The sequence below is a fragment of the Vipera ursinii genome (assembly GCF_947247035.1).
Source record: "Vipera ursinii genome assembly, chromosome: 3".
Taxonomy (NCBI): domain Eukaryota; kingdom Metazoa; phylum Chordata; class Lepidosauria; order Squamata; family Viperidae; genus Vipera; species Vipera ursinii.
Window position 1 is genome coordinate 132,945,098 of NC_139516.1, and position 21,461 is coordinate 132,966,558.

The following is a 21,461-nucleotide window of genomic DNA, read 5'->3' on the forward strand; positions in this document are numbered from 1 at the left end:
CAGCCTCTACCATCAAAACAACAACAACAAAAAAGATAGTCAAAGAACATTCTTCCCCTGAAAAATAGTAAACCAAGATCTGTGGTATGATAAATAAAGGAATTTGCTGGAAACAGCTGTTGTCTCTTATAATCAATGATACTTGTTCTATAAAGCTTGTTTGTTTGTTTGTGTGTGTGTGTGTGTGTGTGTGTGTGTGTGTGTGTGTGTGTAAAACTAGTGGATTTACTTTTCCTTCATGGTCCTCCTCCACCTCCAGCTAAGTGACTTTATCTGGATTATAGCTTTCTTCTTCTCCAAACATCTCTGCTAAGACTTTAAAACGTGGTCCCCAGTCACTCAGATAGTCATAATCCTGATCTGCTTCTGTTGCAAAAGAATCTATAGAACTAAGAGATTCAGCTACAGATCCATTTCCTTCATAAGCATAAGTTGCTAGTGAATCATAAGGGGGAGCTGATGGATCTCCATCATTTTCTCTCAGCCTTTGATTTATGAAGTCTCTAATATTTGTGTTGTCCTCTGTGGGTGGTCTTGAGCGAGGCAAGCGGAGAGCATCTGGCTTGATATCCCTGCGACTTTTGTTATCCTCGATTCCTTTGGGATTCCTTAAAGCCCCAATGTCAAAAGCCTGAGTGTCTTCTTCACCCCCTCCTTCATCATCATAATGAATGACATTGTCTCGAACATCTTCCTTGGAGGTCATTAGGGTGTCTTTTTTCTTCTGCCGTCTCAAGGCCACATAAAGAACCACAATAACTACAACAAGAGAGAAAACAGGAAATCAATTGGGAATGATTTTTTCAATCAACTTCATGTCACCTTCTATGATCTAAGATCTGACTAATCCAGTTCCAAATATTTTTTAATCTAAAGTACCAAGATGGGGAACAGTCTCAGTGCTAATGCTACGCTGAAAAGTGCACCTCTATTTTGCATCTTACACAAACACACACACAAACACACACACAAACACACACACATATACACAAAGTGTATCAGAGGAGAGTACTCCTGCTGTTTTTAATGTGTCAGGATAAATTCTCATAAGGATCTGAATTATTGTTGTAGAGGGTCACTGCTTTTCTTTAGATGATGAAAAGCTTTATTACTATTTTGGGTCTCAGAAACCTTACAATCTGTGGTGGGATTCAGCTAGTTCGCACCACTTTGGCAGAACTGGTGGCTAATTTTTTGTTGCCCAGGCCCAGAATGGACTTCCGGAAGCGGCATCCACGCAGAGAACCTGTTGTTCACATATTTGAATCCCACCACTGCTTACAATAAACATTAGCAGCCAAGAGACATTTTCTCTTGGGAATAGGTTTACACTTAGCCAATAAAATGAAATAAATTAACGAACTGCTAGCTCTTTTACTTTCAGCAAACCCCTTAGAGGAAGAGCAGAATCCACAATGGAGGAACCACCGTGAACTAAATCCAATGGATTCCCTCTCCAGAGTGAAATGTTGAAGGGATATGTGAATTTTGAAGGAAGCTTTTTTTTTTCTCCATTCATGCCAACTGAGACCCAATTAATTATCCCACTTCAAGACAAGAAGTGTTCTTGGTTCTTTTCCTAAACATATGGTGGGAATATGTGGAGTAGGTATAGAACCATTTAGCTGTGCTGTATTTCTGATATACATATGGGATACTTCTTTGATGTTCTGTCTTCACTGTCAGAGAGGTAATGCAGGAGATTTCTCCATCAAGCACTGAAGGAAACTAACAGACCGTTGGCTAATTCAGTGTCAGTCTCTTGTACAGACGAGTGCTTTCTTGTTTTCAATGGCCATTGCCGAATCTTTTAAACTTTCTTTAAACATCTGCATTAAAGACTGGATAAGAGGTTGGAAAAATGAGGAGGCTTACTAAACCATATAATCTTACAAATTATTTTATTTATTTTTTTATTTTTTTATTTTAATTCCATTTATATCCCGCCCTTCTCCGAAGACTCAGGGCGGCTTACAAGCTTAGCAGTAGCCTTCATTCTATGTATATGCCTGCTTATTAGGGCTTTCACACACACCCCAAGCAGCATTATTACAAAATCAGCTTAATTGCCCCCAACAATCTGGGTCCTCATTTTACCTACCTTGGAAGGATGGAAGGCTGAGTCAACCTTGAGCCTGGTGGGATGCGAACCTGCACTAATTGCAGGCAGCTGGTGTTACTTAAGGAGGCATTAGCCCACTGCTCCACCAAGGCTCTTATCCCTATGAGTTATGGTCTATTATAGGGTAAATCCCATGAATTTCAGAGAGGCTTGTTTTCAGGCAAGAACTACAGCCCTGGTTAATATATTAACTGTCATATTATACATGAGCAAACAATGACATTGCCAAAGATATTACCAAACTTTCCATCATCAGTTCTAAAATAGCCAGCTTTCTTTCCTGGATCCTGTACAAAACCTCAGACCACTTGTACAAAAGCAATGAATGGAAGGTGAGTGTTTGCATTATCTTCTGCATGAAGATAATTAATGGAAAAGATCTCCCTCAGCTTCTCTGAAATTTCCCTATCCTTCTTCGCTAATATTTCACTTCCATTTTTTATAATTAAATACTTCTCATTGACTCTTCTCTATGCGTGAAGGTCAGAAGAATCATCATCAGATGGGCCCAGTGAGTACATCCGAAATATTATTCATAAGTGATTATGTGATTATTGACCACACTTAAATAATGGTATTTTTAGAAATTAAATAAAATATTGTACATTTGAGTATAGCAGGGGTAGGCAACTTTGCCTCTTTTATGACTCATGGACTTCAACTCCCAGAATTCATGGATGGCTCAGGAATACTAGTGATGACCACTGGGAGTTGAAGTCCACGAGTCATAAAAGAGTCAAGGTTGCCTACCCCTGGAGTACAGACTTCAAAGAAATTAGTGCAGAACTCAAAAGAAAAATTGTAACAACAAACAAAAAGAAAATGCTAGCCCAATGACTCAAAGGTTTTCCAGTACTATTGCAGCCCACTATTGTAGCCCTATTTCAATATTATCTTATGATTTATATAATCTTATATATTATAATAAAAAGGGGTTCAGGGTTAATTTGTGTCTTTCCTTGATGATGGAAGTTTCCTTGATGATAGATGTTTATTGAAATTAAAATTTAGTCAGCAAGAACTTTCAAGGTGACACTTCATCATTCCATGTGGTTATCATATGTGTGGGATTCACCTTTATAATGTTTCAATAAGATTTGAGAATGCTTATTAAATTTCTGATTGCAATATTCCCAAATTTCAAAGGAGGGCTACATTCAAACCACAGGTCAGGGCTTTGCTTGATGAAATTTCTCAACATCTGGAAATGGGTGGAAAGCAGTTGTTTATATCCAGCTAACCTTTTCATTTGACCAATCTGACAGTTATTCCATCTGGGGGGGGGGAAACTCCAAATATCTATGGTAATACAATTTACTTTATGCAAATAGGTAAGTACTAACCTAGGAGTATAACAATGCACAACAGAATTGCAATCAATGCTCCCGTGCTGAGTCCAACAGGCAAGAATATTGCTTCAGCATTACATGAGAGGACAGAGCCATCAGAGTCACATCTGCAAACTCGGATTGTCATTGTGTTTGTACTGCTTTGTTTGGGATAGCTACTATCTTCAATGACAATTGGAAGGAGATAGAACTCTTGCTGTCGGCGGCTGTAACCACTTCTGCCAGCTACAATTCCTGCTGTGTTGTCTGAAAAACAGGATTGAGTTACGGTTCTCATTATCATCGTGGTTCAGAAATGGCACTGAGCGCGATATCTTGTGAAAATGCAGGAAATAAATAAATATAACTTCTGGAGAAGGGCCTAAAACATTATATGGCTCATGTGTAATTGTCAGCTTTTTTTACTTTTTCTCTATTTTACTAACATCCAGCATCACACAATGAATAAGGTGATTCATCCTGGGACAAATTATTCTTGGGGTCTTGTGCTCAGAAAAAAAGGGTTTGATTGGTTTTTCCCTGCCCAGAACACTTTAATATGGATGTTTTTTTTTAAAAAAAAATATTATTATTTTTATTGCAAAGTGCTGAAAGGTACGACTGCTGCCATTTTTCTAATATTCATCTTCTCATTATTATTATTTTTTGCCTTCCTCAACATCCCGATCTGAAAGGCTCACCATGAGGATTTTCCACATGTTTCCCTAGGAATATAAGTGAAGTGTGGGAAACCATGGATGGTGCAGAATACTCTAAAGTCTTCCTTTGCCTTCTCCTTTCTCTCTCTTTCCTTTTAAAGGAATACATTTCTTTTCCAATAAAATGAATGTGAATGATTAACAAAAAATAGCAAAGATATTTTTGGCATAGAACTGGATGTAATATTAACAGGTTGCAAGCTTCTTTCTCTGTGAGCAGCAACTAAATAAGGTGGAAATTTGCCCTGGGATGCCATCACATTATACGCTTTACATTATTAAACATTAAAGGGGAGGGAAAGAAGAGGAGGAGATTCAGAGCTGATGTCAATCTCACCTGTGCTTTAACAGGCGTCCTCCATTGTATCATTACCCAAAGTGTCACATTGAAATAAGACAGAAGATAATGCAACCTTCCCCCTTCTTCCCCAGGCAAATAACAATTATTGTAACTCTTGCCACACAACCCATCTTAGTTTGACAGCAAGCTGATCAGAGTATAGTAAAAATGAGAAAAGCCACAAATATCACAAGAAGGAGGAATGCCATATTTTCCTTGTGTCTTGTTTCCTTATCCCTACCAAGTCTGCTTTTCAAATGCTTTGATTTCCATTTAGTGCTCTGTAGGGAATAAAATAATGGTTTTTTCATTATTTGGTTAATTTCCACTGGAGGCACATTTTTCAAAAGGCATAAGATTTTCCCCATCCATGTAAAGATATTTAAGAAAACTCCCACAAGCAACTTGACTTGACATACTGTACGCCATTAATACATGATGATTTTCAAATAGGATTTTTCAGTACATAAATACTGTACCTATTTTTTCAGTGAATAATGTATAAACGTTTAGTAAATGAATTATTTCCAATAAGAAATATAGAAATGAAAAGATTCTTCATTACTTGAAGAAGTATAAAGTCAGTAAGCACTTAACAAAAGGATAAATCAAATTAATTTGTCAATAAACATTAAATATCACACTTCTGGTTAGAATTAAGAAAGCTATTTGAGAATTCAAGGTCAGGATTTTGAGTAATACATCTATCTCCTCAGATGTTTCCTCATATTTCTTGCTGCCATTTCTTCTCTAGGAAACAAGAACACAGAATGCTTGGGGTGGGCTTAGGGATAATAGTGGCATAATTAGAGCCATTTAAAAAGTAAAATAACTTTATTGTAATAAAAAGTAATAAAAGAATTGCAGAGAAGCAAACTGAATTTTTTGTAGTGTCCACCACAAAAAAACTGGTGTTTGAGGATTGAGAAAGAAAAAAAGAAAAAGCAGGTTGAAAAAATATTAATTTCTATTAAATTCCCTTCCTAATTTTCCATAGCTTTTCCCAGCAAATTCCTCACCCTAAATCAAATTGCTTTCTTCCGGCAATACTCAAAACCCAGGGAAGCTAGAATTGATACAAGCTTCTGGCATAGCTTGCTTGTTTTTTCACAGAATTAATAGTGAAAAGATTAAATAAAGAACAATTGTTCCTCCCTGCAATTATTATGCCAAGAGGCTTTCCTCTGTATAGTATACAGTCTTTAGAACCCTGCTTGCTATCAAAGGATCCTGCCTAACCAGTGTTTCTCAATCTAAGCAGTTTTAAGATATGTGGATGCCAACTCCCAGAGTTCCCAGCCAACAGGTTGAGAAACAAGGCTCTAATCTTAGGGACAATAAACTTTGTCTCTGTTTCCTTTTTCTGATTCTGGATACAAGGCCCATCTCTTTTGTATGTTCATTATGATGATGCATACACGCCCCAAAGGGGTGGTATAATGCTACTTGCATCATTTGGATGAAAGCAGGAAGCTTCTGTAGACACCCATGCTCTGTGAGCAATTTCTGCCATTGTCACTATCACTCTTTCATGATCAATATATGTGTTATTGTCTTTTTGAAGATTCTGAGAAGGCAAGGGATAAAACTCAAGCAAATTCTCTTCCCAACTTCCTTCTCACTGCGCCCTAGGTCCATTTTTGTTATGCCAATTGAAACCAAAGATTCAAGAAAGGAATATTCAGAAAAAGCACAATTCTAAAATAAGTACTGACAGTATGTTACTAGTTTTATTGCCTAGAGTGACTAGGAAAAAAAAAAAGATCTGCCTGATTCTTTTACAGTACTGTGGATGGGGCCTTTGAGGTGAACCAGACAGGTCAGCCCTTTGAGGTAAACCTTTGAGATAAGCCAGACTAAAAAGCAAAGTTATGAATGATAATGCTAATTTTATTATAAAGTTACCATAACAGATTTTTTTCCAGTCTGAGTGTGCCTCTTCCTTCCCTCCATCTTTAAGGGAATTATGGGAGAGTAAAGCCTAAGATACTTTCTAAAGGTAACCTAACCATTGTCTTGGCTGCAGCATTTCCTCCTGCTCCTCAAAGATATTCCTTCAGCCTCATCCACTGTGGAACACTCAGGGAAATTGCCACAATTGTCCCTCTTCCTGAAAAAAAGACCCTTCTCATGCCCAACGTATTAGCCCACAGCTTCTCATAGTACAGGGGAAACAATTACTGTAATCCAACTGCTAAATTTAAAAATTTGAACTAGAACTAAAGCCAGCCTGCAAAGCATTTCATTTATAAAAAACAATGCTTCTTTTTTTTGGCTGAGAAACAATTACATTTTGAAATAATTCAACTTCACATGTATAAATAAAAAAAGACAACTGTAGGTGAGTACTGATAGAACAAACTGGTCCTTATAACTGTTTGAAGTACTTACTTGTGAAGTCGTGGACTGTGAAATTGGGCTTTGTAGTAACTTCAGGAGACAGTCGAAAAGAGAATTTTTGCCCGGCAGGAGACAAATCCTTGTCTGATGCACCAATAACCTGAATTACCTAAACCCACAATGGAATTTAAAAAAAAATATGTATGAAAATAAAACAAGAACTTAATTTGTACTTAAACAATGCAATAGAAGCAGAGAGTGAGATATTAACCCTAAGCTGAAATGCAGTTATCTTAACAAGCTGGGCAAGACCAGCCAATGTAGTTTAACATAATAATTATTTAGCAGATGTACATGTACATCTCAAAGGACATTATTCTGCAATATGATCCATCTCTAGCAATAAGTTGCATGTGAGCATTCCCTAGAACTAAGGAGAAATTTCCTGACAGTTAGAACAATTAATCAGTGGAATGACATGCCTTCAGAAGTTGTGAATGCATGAACACTGGAAGTTTTTAAGAAGAGACTGGACAACCATTTCAAGTCATTAGTGATATGATAAAAGACTGTCCTCTGCCTTCAGTTCTGAGAGAGATGGTATGGCAAGAATGTAAGCTTTCTTTGCCCAGGCCTGGCAATGTTCCATTCTGATGCCAATCTTTTTATTGTTTTGGACATTTGCTGTTGCACATCTACTGTATCTTCTAAGCATTTTGTCACAGGAACAAATGTCATAAAAGGGACAAATCCCATTCAAGCAGTTTCCAGAAACAGATCTTTAAAAATAATGTATGGTCTATACAGAGGAGAGTATCTGGTATCCTTTGGGCTACAGTGTTGTACAAGAAAAAGCTATCAGAGCCTATGGGATTTGGAACATTACATTTTATTGGGCAAAGCTTATAAAACAGGACCAAATTATGGACTATAACAGGCTAAAAGGTGTTGTCTTTATCACTATGAGTATATTTCAGCCTAACATTTTTCTTAACCTGACAATGCAACTATAGTTTTTATAGGTTTGGTTCCAAGGTAAACAGCTTATACTCACACAAACTAGGTTCAGGGATTGTCTGAAGACTCATTCTATAGTAGCTGAATATATCTTTTGAAGAGCCACCGTTAATGTGCTGAACAATGAATGCATTTTCCATTAAAGTTCAAAAAAATAATCTGATACAACTTGGAATAACTTTGATCCCCATGCAAAAAAGTAATTTATATTATTGTGTAAAGATAATTGATACACTCTATTTTTTCCTCAGTTATGCATTAAAAAGGAAATTTATTAAGTCTTTGATGGGCTCTCTTATGTGATAGGAGTATCTTTGACTTGGTAGGTCAAAGAGTATGCAGTGTAGACCTGATAAAAAAATATAAACCATGACCTGGATGATTGAGAATCTCCATAGACATTTAGAACTCTCAGTGATTGTCTGTATGATCACTTATTGTATTTTTGGTCTGCTGTGGGAACTGGGGTATCTTTTATGAGAGCCTCAGCCTTTCTTTGCTGAATTTTGAGGTCCTATTACATTAAGCTACTACCTTAAATTCTTGGGTTGATTTTCATCACTCATGACATTTAGCTTTCATTCACCTTTTATCTTGATTCTTTTGTCTACAGAAATCTGGATGCAATAATGGATTAGGTCTGAATAAATAAACTGAGGCTCCAAAGCCAAATAAGGTTAGTTTCACCAGGTGATATGCCAGTTTGTGATATAGCTTAACCTGGCTCAAATTATACTGTTTATGAATGATAAAGGTGGGAATGCTCTTTGACAAAATATTTCTTTTACAGGACCAATTGTCTATTATAACCACAGCTAGTCATGTACTGAAGCCTCCTCTTGGCAAGAGGGATATATTCACAGATCTGCTGTGTCTTAATTAGCTTTCCATTAGAGCACTTTAACATGTTCGATATAGATTTATCAACTACTGCATATCATAGTAATTAGAATGAGACTGGCATGTGGTTTATAGACATTAGTTCTGAAATATTTCTATTTGTTTCTGAACCCAATGTAATATCCTATTATTTTATCCACAAGGCCCCAAATTTTATTCAGCCAGGATATTTGAATGTCTTTTTTCCCACTGGACAGCCCATAATTTGCAGACTTCATCAAGGATATTATTTTTAGCCATCTCCATTAAGAGAACCTAATTAACTATAGACACAAAAGGCAACCTATTCTGTACTAGCATCTGGATTATGGATTTCCCAGCAAGGAACATGAGTAGCTAAACATAAAACTAAGTCAAAAAACTTTTAAAAATTGAAGCATTATTTCACTGGTCTTTAATGGATTTTTGCTTTTCTTTTGTTGCTCCTAGTTCTATTGGGAAATTATTATGTGAACATACATAAACAATTATATGACTACCCTTCCCTGTCAGTATGCAATACAGGATTAATGAAATTGATCTGGGTTTTTTGTTTTGTTTTTTTAGTTGTGGCAAATCAGTGTTAGGCATTTTTTTTTTTTAGATTGGTGGTTGAATCTTGAGAGCAAATTCTAAATTTTCACATGAAATGGCATAATATCTTTTATGCCTGGGCAAAATATCCAATACACAAAATCATTTTTATCACTGAATAATAGACTCCCAAATAATTTACTAGGCTGTAAGAACCAGTGATTACCGTAATACGCATATAAATAAAACAGTAAATGATAGAATTTCAAGGAGATTATGTTAGTTTTTATAGTTTGTTAGCCATTATACTGTATGTGATTATATCCACATATAGTAGACTGTGCATCTAATATTAAAAAAAGAATAATATACCTGTCCTGGCCTTGCATTTTCACACACATAAGATTCATAAGGTACTGCAATTTCTGGAGGAAATTCATTGACATCCAGGACATTTATGATGACATTAACTTTGTTGGTCAAGAGTGGATTGCCTATAAGAAAATAATTTTAAAATAGGCCATGAAATATTGGTACTATCGTAGACAATATTAAATGGCACTATGACAATATTAAATCTCTCACACGAAATGGAGTGTGACTGATAATGATATAATGACTGCACAGAAATTTGTCATATTTATTAGAAAGCACTTATCATGTTTTTTGTTCTGCAGGAACTGAGTAAACATTTACAGTGTATAATTTATGCAGGAATTATATTCTTCTTTGTATAAAGTACTGTAAATAACCAGGGGTCTAGGATTAAGCAACCATATACATACAAGACTTAAGCAAACTATCATCACATTTTGTAGATAACATACCTATGCATGGCAAACATACAGTTTTCCACAAACATAAAAGTCATCATATGCAGATCATATATTCTGAAGGCAATTCAGTTACGCGTCAGTTTTAAAGTGAATACCTGGAATATATAACTATAATGTTTATATGATTTTGCTTTAGTGTTTAAAGAGATTGTACCGATCCTGATGACATGACCAAACTCAAATAAGAGAATATCAAACTAAGAAAGAAAACAAATGAATTTCTTCTACACAACTATTCTGTTGAACACAGACAAGCAAGGGGAATGAGGCAACCTGATTGTATTTCAACCAGGATTATTTTGAGTTTACGAAACCTGAGGAAGTAGAGTGGTACCTTGGTACTCAACTACTTTGAAATTCACCGAATTTGGTATTCAGTGTATTTCGACGTGAACATTTTGTCCCTGTACTCATCATTTTTGGTACCTGATGCACAAGCTAGAAGTTACCAGTATTGGCTGCCTTGTGACTCACTACATTATTCCTTATGGGGAAAAAATTGTTTGATACTCATTATTTTTGGTACTCATTGTGCCTCCAAGAACCAATTAATGATGAGAATGAGGTAGCACTATAAATAATATATTCAGCAGCATGAATGAGATAGACCCATCCTGGCTCCTGACAGAGTCTGTGATTCTGGACTTCAGGAAGTGATACATAATAAAGAGTATGGTGGCGTAATCCTTTTTTCCCCAAGTCAGATTTAGAAATGAAACTAAAGATGTTGTAGATGTTTAAATCGGTGTCTGGAAGCTGTTAAGGCTTGGATGGAGAAAAATAAACTTAGATGGGCTACCCAGCTTTAGCTGGATGGAGTTAATACATGTTTCTAAACATCAGGGGTGATGTTCCAGATTTTACTACAGCAGTATTGTCTGGATACAAGTTAAGTGTCCCCAGGTGTTTGTATATGGGTTACAATTAGGTGTAATAAGCTGTTAAGGCAAAATGAATTCTGGCAGGGATGCAGAACATATTTTGGCTTGAGTGCTATATTTACATAAGAGGAACACTGTACTGCAGTAAATAAATTGGATCAGGCCAAAAATGAAATGACATTTTATATACATATGTTTAATTAATTTGATTTAAATAAATTCATATGATTTCTTATTTGTTTAATATTTTTCCTAGTTTTCTCATTATCAAAGGGCAACAACCCTGATTTATACAAATCTTATATAAAATAAGTTAGAAATTATATACAAATAATCAACTTTTAAAATACAAAAAAAACATAAACAAGGAAGGCAAATTACACATCCCTGAGTATATGAATGTGTACACCTCCCTTCACTGAACAGAAAAATAATATTATAATATGACGTAGAACTGACTATTTGATGAATAGAAAGAAAATATGCACGATACAGATTTTCTATTAATGTTTTGTATGAATGAGATTCAAATAAAAATGAAACCAGGGTCTCCATCAAGGTGTTTTGAATTAGATTTTTGTTCACTTAACTATGTTTTTAATATTTAAAAACAATAATAGGCAGACTCAAGCAAAACATATTCAGAACAAATCCCACTGTAAGCAATGAGTTTTACTAATCATAACCATGATACATATCCAGTGTATTTAGTTATGATTATTTTTTGTATGCCATACTCAGAATGTCTAATCAGTAATTATACAAGTTTAGAAGGCCACTGAAATCTCTTCAAAAATTATTCTTGGAAGCCTGCTTGTTTCATTATACTGTAGGGTCACATACCAGTCTCCTCCCCCCCATGTAAGACAAAAAAAGACGATTGAAACTTAATTAAACAGAATAATCAAAGAAGAAAAAAGACACCTTTAAAGTTGTTAAAATATGATTGGAAACAAACAGCTGGTGACTCATAATGCTGCAGTTAAGGGAGTTCTCTTTATGCAGAATGGAAAACAGTGGATTAAACCACTAGTCTGAAAGGAAAGCAGTTCACCTAATTGTAATATACATTCTTTGTTCATTGTAAAGCCTACATCCTTCTGTCCATATAATTGTCCACATGGCAGTGGATTCCCTTGTGATGCAATAGTACTTTTTGCAATCCTTGGAGGAACAATCCTTCCATTCATTCTCTAGGATTTCTGTTAAGTTTATATGTAGAATTAAACTCTTTTATGTATCTCTAGACACAAATATTTAAGAACAAGTAAAATGTATTAATGAAGTCACATGCCCTGGTACTAAGCCTAGTTTTCCAAGCTTGCAAGATTGAACACAAGAAAAAAGAGAGACATCTTGTCTTCCTGTAGGAAGCAGGTTGAAAGTCTAAGAGCCTTCCATTTAGGGAAAACAGAGCAGAGATAAAGACATAGATAAAGAGATGGTCTATGCTTGCTTCTCTATTTCTAATGACTCTAGTGAGCAGTAGGATAAAACACTTGATGCTTATTGAGTTGCTTCTACAATTATTCTTGCACTACATTTGTAACTAACAAGTACACCAAACTATCCCTGCCCACTCATTACCTGCAATTGGAGCTTCACATGTTACTTTACACTGAAAACCAGAGGTCTTGATTGTTCTCAGAGAATGAATAACCTATATAAATGGAGTCTAGTGGTAAATATAAAGCACACATTAGTCCAAATTATAGACACACTATAGCACACTGGATATGAGGCAAGTGAATGAAAGTTCAGACTTCCACTAAAATTAATAGGAATCCTATTTTTTTATGTCCCACACAAGGAGAAAGAGAAATCATGTCTGTAATTTTAGCTGCTTATGAAATATTTTTCCCCCTCAGGGCTGAGAACTCTAGGAATGGAATCATGCTATAGTGAATGAGGCTAACTACTGACAAAAAAAATATAGATTATTTGACGCTGATCCCTAAAAGATCCCTAGGAATCTGCCCAAAATATAGGAAATCTGCTGAATGAAGTATTATGAAGTGCTCTATTTCATAAGACAACAGAAAAAAATCAAGGACATTTTGCCAAATGATTTCATCAAAATGGACAAACAATATAACAATGACAATTCCCCAAATGATGTCTATCCCATTTCTATTGTACTTACTAACTTTACTTGCAATTATTGAAAAATTGTACTGTGCAGTATTCTCTCTGTCAAGTAACTCATTTGTGGCAATAGTTCCTTCCATTCCATCTATAGTAAAGTAGCTATCCATATTATTCTTCCAGTCTATGAAGTACCTGCAGATGCAGAAGGTTGAGAGGGAAGGAAATAGAAGAAACAATAGAAGTTGACAGCCTCTAATCATTTATAATAATAGCATTTGGTGCATCTAAATGGTTTTCTTATTCTACTCTTTGCTTTGTAATAAAGAAGCAATGATTGCTTTAACACCATGTCAGAAGGCTAAATTGAAAACAATGAAAGATAGACTTGAGAGAAAAAAATATCAGGGAATATGTAAACATTTTAATTGAATTTCCAATAAAAGCATTCAGAATTGTGTTCTTAAGTGCAGCTCCACAGCCTTTCTCTTCCCCAGAGAGATCACCAACTTTTAGAATACATTTTTTCTGTCAGTAATTTGGTTACGGCTGCTTCAAAATACAATTTGAACACTTTTACTGGCTGTCTTTTCTTATGTTTTTTTTTCCTAATTTAGCAGGAATTTTCCAGTATGCTTCTGCTGTTTGTTGTTTTTGTTATTATTTTGTAGATTTCAGTCTACTTTATTGGAATTATTGATTGAAAGTGATATTAATGGAATATAAACAAAAATCATTTTGAAAAGTCTTTCATGTAAATTGAATTCTCATGTTATTAATTATTTGGAAATCTAAGGATTGGCATAGACTTGTTTCTTTGGAAACAAATAACCGAGTAAACATTTCAAGCAACAAATAAGTCAGTCTGATCTAGGGCTCCAGGAATACCTAAGATATTTTTATTTCAAAAATGGAAAAGAAATAAACACACACTCACTATTTTGGGGAGGTATTTTAAATGAAACATAATAGAGGCTGTCTGAAAAAGGCAGGGGATCTGTGCACTGAGCAAACTTGGCAAGAATAGTTTTACTAAAAAAAGGTATCAAAAAAGTTGCTGAAAGATTAATGGCTGACTTTAGCAAAGTATTGCTTCTAATGGCATTTGAGTGTAATACTAGGAAAAACAGCAACAACTAAGGATAACAGGGGTGATGACTTGTGAAAGGCAAACTTGCAGAGAATTGTAACATATTTCACTATCATTATTTAACATAATACTATTCAAATCAAGCCCAGGTTTAGTGAGAGATTATTCAGGAACAGAATCAGAGTTTATTAACTATGTTTATTAAAGAATAGTTATTTTTGCTAAAGCAAATTGTTAAATGTGCGTGCATAGTAAACAGAGGACTACAGTTTATAAACCTCCTTTTAAATAATAATAAAAGCAAAATAAATATAGAGATTTTATAGTTCAATGTATGTCATGTGGATTTTTTTTTAGTTTTGTTCAGTTGGGTGATTTACTATTAATCATGAAAATTGAAATGTCTCTTCTGGAATCCATTTAATGTAATCCTAAATAAATGTTTATAGGAGTAAAGCTAATATAAATGCCAACAAGCAAGTAAATAGATGTGTGCCAATACAGAGTCATAGGTTATGAAATGCTGGTGTTGCAGTGATATTATTCCATGCTATATTTAAAGAACAAAGTATTTGCAGACAAGTTACTAAGGTTAAATGAGAAAAACCCTTGAGAGAAAAAAAATAGAATTCTATCAACCTATGAGCTAGGAGCAAGAGCACTTAAAGTGAAGAAGGTGAAAAATGCAAAGGTAGCATTTGTGCTTGCATAACTGATATCCCCCCTTTTTTTAACATGTCCTGGCCAAGAACAAACAGTAATGCATCTGACTCTGATTGGTTTCACACAATGTATTAATTTAGCTTATTTCAAGAACAAAGCAAATTTGGCTGGGTTCACATGATACATTAAGACAGTGGTCCCCAAACTTTCCAGCTTTGTGGACCGGTGGCAACAGCGGAAGTGGTGGGGGGAGAGAGGATGGTTCCACACAAATAGAGCTGGGCTTTTTTGTATGTTTGCCCACTGCTCACATGGCCCAGTTCCAAATGGGCCACGGCCTGGTAGCAGGCCATGACCTAGGAGTTGGGGACCCCTGCATTGAGACATAAGCCACAATTTACATACCATAACATTAGGACTGTACAGTCAAAAGCAAATCAATCATACAACAGCTTAGTATAATTTTGAACTGTATTTATATAAACCTTGATCATCTTGCCAGGTTCAATTACAAGAGCCCATTAAGTCCAATCCAGTTAACCTGAGTTGTCAAGGGGTGTACTATCCAAAAACCTTCACTATGGGCATAGTTTTGCTGAAAACTGAAAATAAATGCAAACCGTGTAAATGTAGTTTAGTAGATAAATGCCTCAACTGTGGTCATATGACCACAGGCAGGCAACTCTTGGCACTTTGAATCTTGTTTGGAATTATCCTCAGGGAGATTGTAACTTCAAATGGTCATTAAGCAATCTCTCATAAATCAAGGACTGCCTGTATTAAGTACAGCCATGTTGTTAGTTGTGAATCCAAATGATTTGCTGCAAATGTTAAACTGAATAATGTAACAAGGGCCATGGATTTTTTAAAAAATAATATACCAAAGACCAAGGCAATAGCATTTGATAGGAAAAACGAAATGAATGATTTTAAGTTATACTTAACTGGTAAAAAAAAACCCAGATAATTTTATGTACTTTCATAGAATTTTGACTGAATGGGTGGAGAAATGATCTGTAAGTGTTGGCAGAAACATAGTGAATAGCTTATTCTCTTTTATGTACAGAAAGGAAGGACAAATGTTAAAAGAAGAGACAATTGCTTTATGTAAGGGTGTTTGAATTGATAAATGGAACTGAGAATTGGGGATGGCAAGAGAAACATAAAATTAAGTGGAATTCAGTGTGAATGTAACAGTTCAGTATTGTGTATGGTTAAATAAAAAGAAATAATTCCAAGAATGGGTAAGTCCTGAATTAATGTAGATTGGATACAAGAATGACTTATCAGCATGGAACAAATACATGAAAATAAATTGGTCAAATAGAAAGAATAAATTATTGAATCACAAAATAAATATACAAAGGAAGATTTTGACATCCTTTTCTCTCCAGCATACCCTACTACAGACATACTGAGAATGGGAGAGGAATAAAATTAAGTTTCCATGCAGCCAGCTCACTCATAAAACCTAGCAAGTTCAAGACCAGAGGATCCAACTTGCACTGAGGCATGAAAAGCTGTTGCAATCAGGCAGAGGACAAAGAAAAGGCAATAGAACAAAATGATTCAAAGAGAATCTGTCTTAATTGGCTTACTGTAAGTCTACCTGGGAACTTACTGTTAGTTTTCAAGATCAAGATATTTTCCTGACAAGCATTAAGAGCCCTCATGCGATCTATGTTGTTCTCACTTTTTTTTTAGCTACAAACTATAGGCCACTTTCCTCATAAGTCAGTTCTCATTTCTATTATTATATTATATTTTTATACTGCTACCATTCATCTGACTCTAAGTGGGTAACAAGCCAGTAAATAGTAGAGATCATTACCCTAAAGTCTAAAAATATATAACCAACATGTTACATTCATTTTGAAATTACATCTATCCCATTTGCTCTTCTTCCAGTGTTTGGTTTTTTTCTATTTCCATAATCCTGACTGCTTTGTGCTAGTTAATGCTTGATTTTTTTTTTGAAACTGTTTTGATTTTGCCCAAACAAGAAAAATAAACCCAGCATTCTTAATCACCTTTGGAAACTACTTTCTCCTTTTTTTGTCTATTCTTTAAATAAGTGGGTTTCCTTTCCACTGTCATTTAGCTATTATCTTCTGATTCTCGTATGACAAAGCTAACAGATTTGGAAGACTTTGCCGCTTATAGAATATAATAAATTCTAAGGACTTAGTGTTTCTCCTGCTAACATGTACTGTTTTTGATTGTTTTGCATTCTGGACTTATGCCATCTGTTGTACAAAGCAGAGATCTATTGTCTTGTTTCTCTCTCCTTTGTTTTGTGGATTATAGATCAGTGTAATAGGCATTGCGAAGGCTAAAACTGTGTCTGGGAAGTATCTGAGAGAAAATGAATTAATTTGCAATGAAATTGCACAGCGCAGCATATTATATTGGTGACTGCATAGAGAAAAGCATATTATCTTCCTAAAGACCTATTTCTTTTCTACCTCTTTCTCCCATTCTACGCTGCAGGTTGTTCTTTTAAAATATTTCAAAACTGACACAACATATTATTTACCCTGACAAGACAAACTAGATCTTTAAAAGCTAACACAGCATAATGGTTGTTAAGAGGCACTCAGAAGTTGTAATCACACAAGCCTGTCTGAAGGTAATTTATGATTTTACCTACATCTATTCATTGATTTTCAGTTTAAATTAGGGACATAAACCTTATGTGGTAGTGAAGTCTAACACATCATTAACTAAGAACTGCATATATTTTCTGTCCCTCAGTTATACCAGGGAATAAATAAGCAAAACCAGTTTAATAAACTGGCTACTGCTTAAAAATTTTGAAAATTACAATCCTTTTTTAAAAAAAAATCATTTCAGTATCACTACATATTGTACTGTGCATAAGTATGTAACTAAAACATTTTTATACAGAGAAATAGAACCATCTAGTTTTATTTGTGTGAAAGTAGCTAATCCTCACTCACTGACTGCAACTGGGACCAGCAACTTCATTGCTGAGCACCATGTCATTAAGCAAAATATCATGTGACTATTCCAGACTTATAACATCACTTCTGCTTCTGTGGTTCAGCAAATCATTGTGTTATTATGTGAGACATCACACAACTGCAATTTGTGATTTTATTGCTGGTTCTCTGTTGATTCTGGTTATCAGATAGTGATCTAAAGAACACAAATGCCAATCATATGACTATGGATCACTGCAACACTTTGTAAACACTACCAGTTTTGAAATGCCTGAATGTCAAGTATATGACTTTGGGGATTCTGCAGCAGTTATAAATGTGAGGATTTGTTGCACTTAACTCAGTGTTAAAAGTGCTCCTCTGAACCCTGGCTCCCAAAACTGAAGCACCATGCTCTTATGAAACCTCACTGCAGTTGCTTCAAAATCCCATGTAGGCTGTTGTGTGCTTCATTGGTAATTCTGACAGGGAGAAGAAAAAAAAAAGCAAACCTTTGGAAATCCTATGCAGAAAAATCAACAAAAATCGACAATATGATAATTCTGTATAGGATTTCCATCTATCTGTATCTATATCTGTACCTATACCTATACCTGTACCTATACAGTACATCTGTCTGTCTGTCTGTCAATCAATCAATTTATTATTATAGCCAAAGGCCAACACATAAATTAAACATTCAAATACAACAAAACTAAACAGAACCAACACAAGAAGACATAGCAATATATTACCTTTAATGATGTAATCAATGGGTGACCAAGCTCTGCCTAGTTTTACAGACAGTATAACAAAAACTAGCTTGTTTGTCTGTCTGTCTGTCTGTATGTATGTATGTCTGTCTGTCTGCCTGGAAATTTTATTAGATTTATATGCCATTTTTTTCTTTAGAAGCTTAGGAATGAGTACATGGTCTTTCTCCCCTGCCCATTTTATTTGTAGGACTACTTGATAAATTACATCTTTGCTGTTACTGAGAGTCATATTCACAAGAGTTTAGCATTTTCAGAATTTATCAAAAACAGGTAGAATGAAATGAATAACCGGTGCTTCTCCAAAGCTGCAAACTTCCTTTTTCTGGGAGTCATCTCCAGGAATACTTTCCTGTAGGCACATTCTTAATAATTGTGTCCAATATTTTATTAATTCATCTCTACAATATTTATATTTCAAAAAAGAGAGCATAGAGAAAGTGCAGAGAAGAGCAACAAGGATGATAAGGGGTCTGGAGACTAAATCATACAATGAACAGCTAAGGGAGCTATGCATGTTTAGCCTAATGAAAAGAAGGCTCAGGGGAAACACATAGCAGTTTTCTAATACCTGAAGGGCTGTCACAAGGAAGAGACTATTGATTTATTATTCATAGCACCTAAAGGCAGGACATGACACAATGGATGGAGGCTTGTCAGAGGGACATTCAACCTGGAAATAAGGTGGAATTTCCTGACAGTAGGAATAAATTAATGAGTGGAACAGGTTTGCCTCCCACAGTTGTGGGTGAATTGCTGGAGGTTTTCAAGAAAAGATTGGACAACCATTTGTCTGAGATGGTATAAGGACTCCTGTCTTGGGCAGGGAGTCAAACTAGAAAACTAGAAAATTAAACAACTCATTAATTCAAGAATTAAGGATAGCCTTTCACAGCCTTCAGCCCACCTTCGCTGACTTGGTTGGCACAGAGGTAGTTTTCTACATGGGAAATGTAGGACGCCCATCTCTCCAGGTGTGTCATGTCAAACTCTTCAAGCTTTCTGACCTTCGCCATGGTGAGTAGTCTTTGTGGCTTGCGTCTCACATTGCCTTGTGCTACTGGCTTCTGCGTAGGCCCTAGGATGCATCCTTAGGGCGTGGTGTTCTCCAGTGTGGCTTGCTAGGCAGACAGAGGGGAGGAATGTAGTTCCTGCCAGGCTCTGTGCTGGTCTCATCCCCTAGTGACTTCAGGCTCTTACGATGAAGCAGCACATCCCATCCTCGTCGCCAGTGTTAAGTATTTGGTTCTTGAAGGCATTAAGTGAGACGAGGTGTTCAAACAGCAACAAGTTTATTCAGAGTCAGAACTTAACAGAAGCAAACTAATAGCTGCTGCACAGCTATTTATATGGTTGGCCTCTAGGCAGTGAACAATAGATTTGAAGTAGCAGTTTCCCACCCAAAACCTACTTAACAGACTGGAGACAGCAAGTCTAGCTCAGCCCAGCAACCATTACATAACATACAAAAGTAGGTCAGCCATTAAGCAAGCAGTTTAGACATAAAGCAAGTGATTTAAACAGATAAGGCCAATACATTAGAGATAGAATATAAACATTGTTGAGAATATTATGTTACATTATCAGACACTCAGATCAGATAGCACTCAATATGCAACTGAGAAGAAGTTAACAACTTTTAGAGTACAGTGATGTTTATGATGCTGCTAGATTAAAAAGCCTCTTGGGTATCTAACTACTGGTGCTACCACAGTGGAAAAGAAAATCCAAAGCTGCAAAGACTGAATCATAGTGGGAATAGGTAACACAAAAGCATGAACATAGGCATGCTCAACACAGTGAAGATGAAATGAAACAACTTCACATTGACATTTTAAGCCTCAGTGAATTGAGGTCCACTCGGAATGCACATTTTCAGTCAGAAGATCAGCTGTTCGCTATGCAGGACATTGAAAGCAAAGAAGCAGCTATGTTAGTTTTGTAGTTAGGAAGAATAGAGCAAGAAGAGAATTTGGATACAATGCAATAGGGATTGAATAATATCAATTTGTGAACAGTCCTTTACAAGGACAATTATCCACATTTATAATCCAATCACTGATGCAGAAGAAGAGAATGTTTGTCAAAATATTGAAATAAGGTATGCTTCTTGTAACTGCAGAATGGAATGCCAAAGTTGGAAATATTGAAGAAAATGTAGTTGGATTGTATGGTTTAGGAAATCAGGAAATGAGTTCGGTAGATCACGAACTGTTATGTGCAATTTCCAAATTAAGCTAAAGAAGAAAAAGAAAAGCCCATTTTGGGCATACACAGCTGTTTAAAGGAGAACATCAGTAATTTCTGAACTTCATTGAAAGAGAGCCAGAGAAAATGGGGAATGAACTTTAAGGTGTTATGAAAGAATATGAAATGATGAAGAAACAGAAGAAGCAATTTCTGAAGAAACCAGGAAAATTCAAGAAGAGACCAAAGCAAAAAAAAAAAAAGTGAAAAGATTTAGGGAGGAATGTAAAACAGAGTTCAGTTTCTTCCCAACGCAGAGCTGATAAAAATGACAAGAACTGAATTTAATGACATGAACAAGTGACTGAAGAAGTATACAGACATGCAAAAGAAAGGAAAATTTCCGTAAAGATCTGTCAACTCAAAACGAAGTTCTAATCTGATAGGCTAAAAGATGCTAACGGATGGATAGAAACAGATTCGAAGAAGAATCAAAGTACAAGATACCCTACAAGACATTCCTTACAAGAACTATGAGATAAGCACTGGAAATAGAAGAATACAAAAAATCCAAAGTGATGAGAATAGATATGGCAGAATTAACAATTAACATACTTCCTTCAAGACACAAATGACCAGGATCAAATTATTGTATTTCAGACACATTATAGGAAAACCTAGCTCTCTGAAGAAGGCCACATGCTGGGAAAGGTAGAAGGTAAGAG

General features: G+C 35.6%; 1 protein-coding gene across 2 annotated transcripts in view; it reads right to left on the minus strand.

The window, feature by feature from the left end:
• Positions 1-259: 259 nt before the first annotated feature.
• CDH12 (cadherin 12) overlaps positions 260-21,461 on the minus strand; it is a gene marked incomplete at its 3' end in the record, with an annotated part of 168,137 nt that continues 146,935 nt past the window's right edge. For both annotated transcript variants that reach the window (XM_083358386.1, XM_083358385.1), the window contains 5 exons: positions 13,140-13,276; positions 9,652-9,773; positions 6,901-7,018; positions 3,466-3,717; positions 260-759 (listed from right to left, as the gene is read on the minus strand). In XM_083358386.1, coding sequence (XP_083214512.1) covers positions 260-759; positions 3,466-3,717; positions 6,901-7,018; positions 9,652-9,773; positions 13,140-13,276 — 1,129 coding nt within the window. The remainder of the gene's footprint in view (positions 760-3,465; positions 3,718-6,900; positions 7,019-9,651; positions 9,774-13,139; positions 13,277-21,461) is intronic.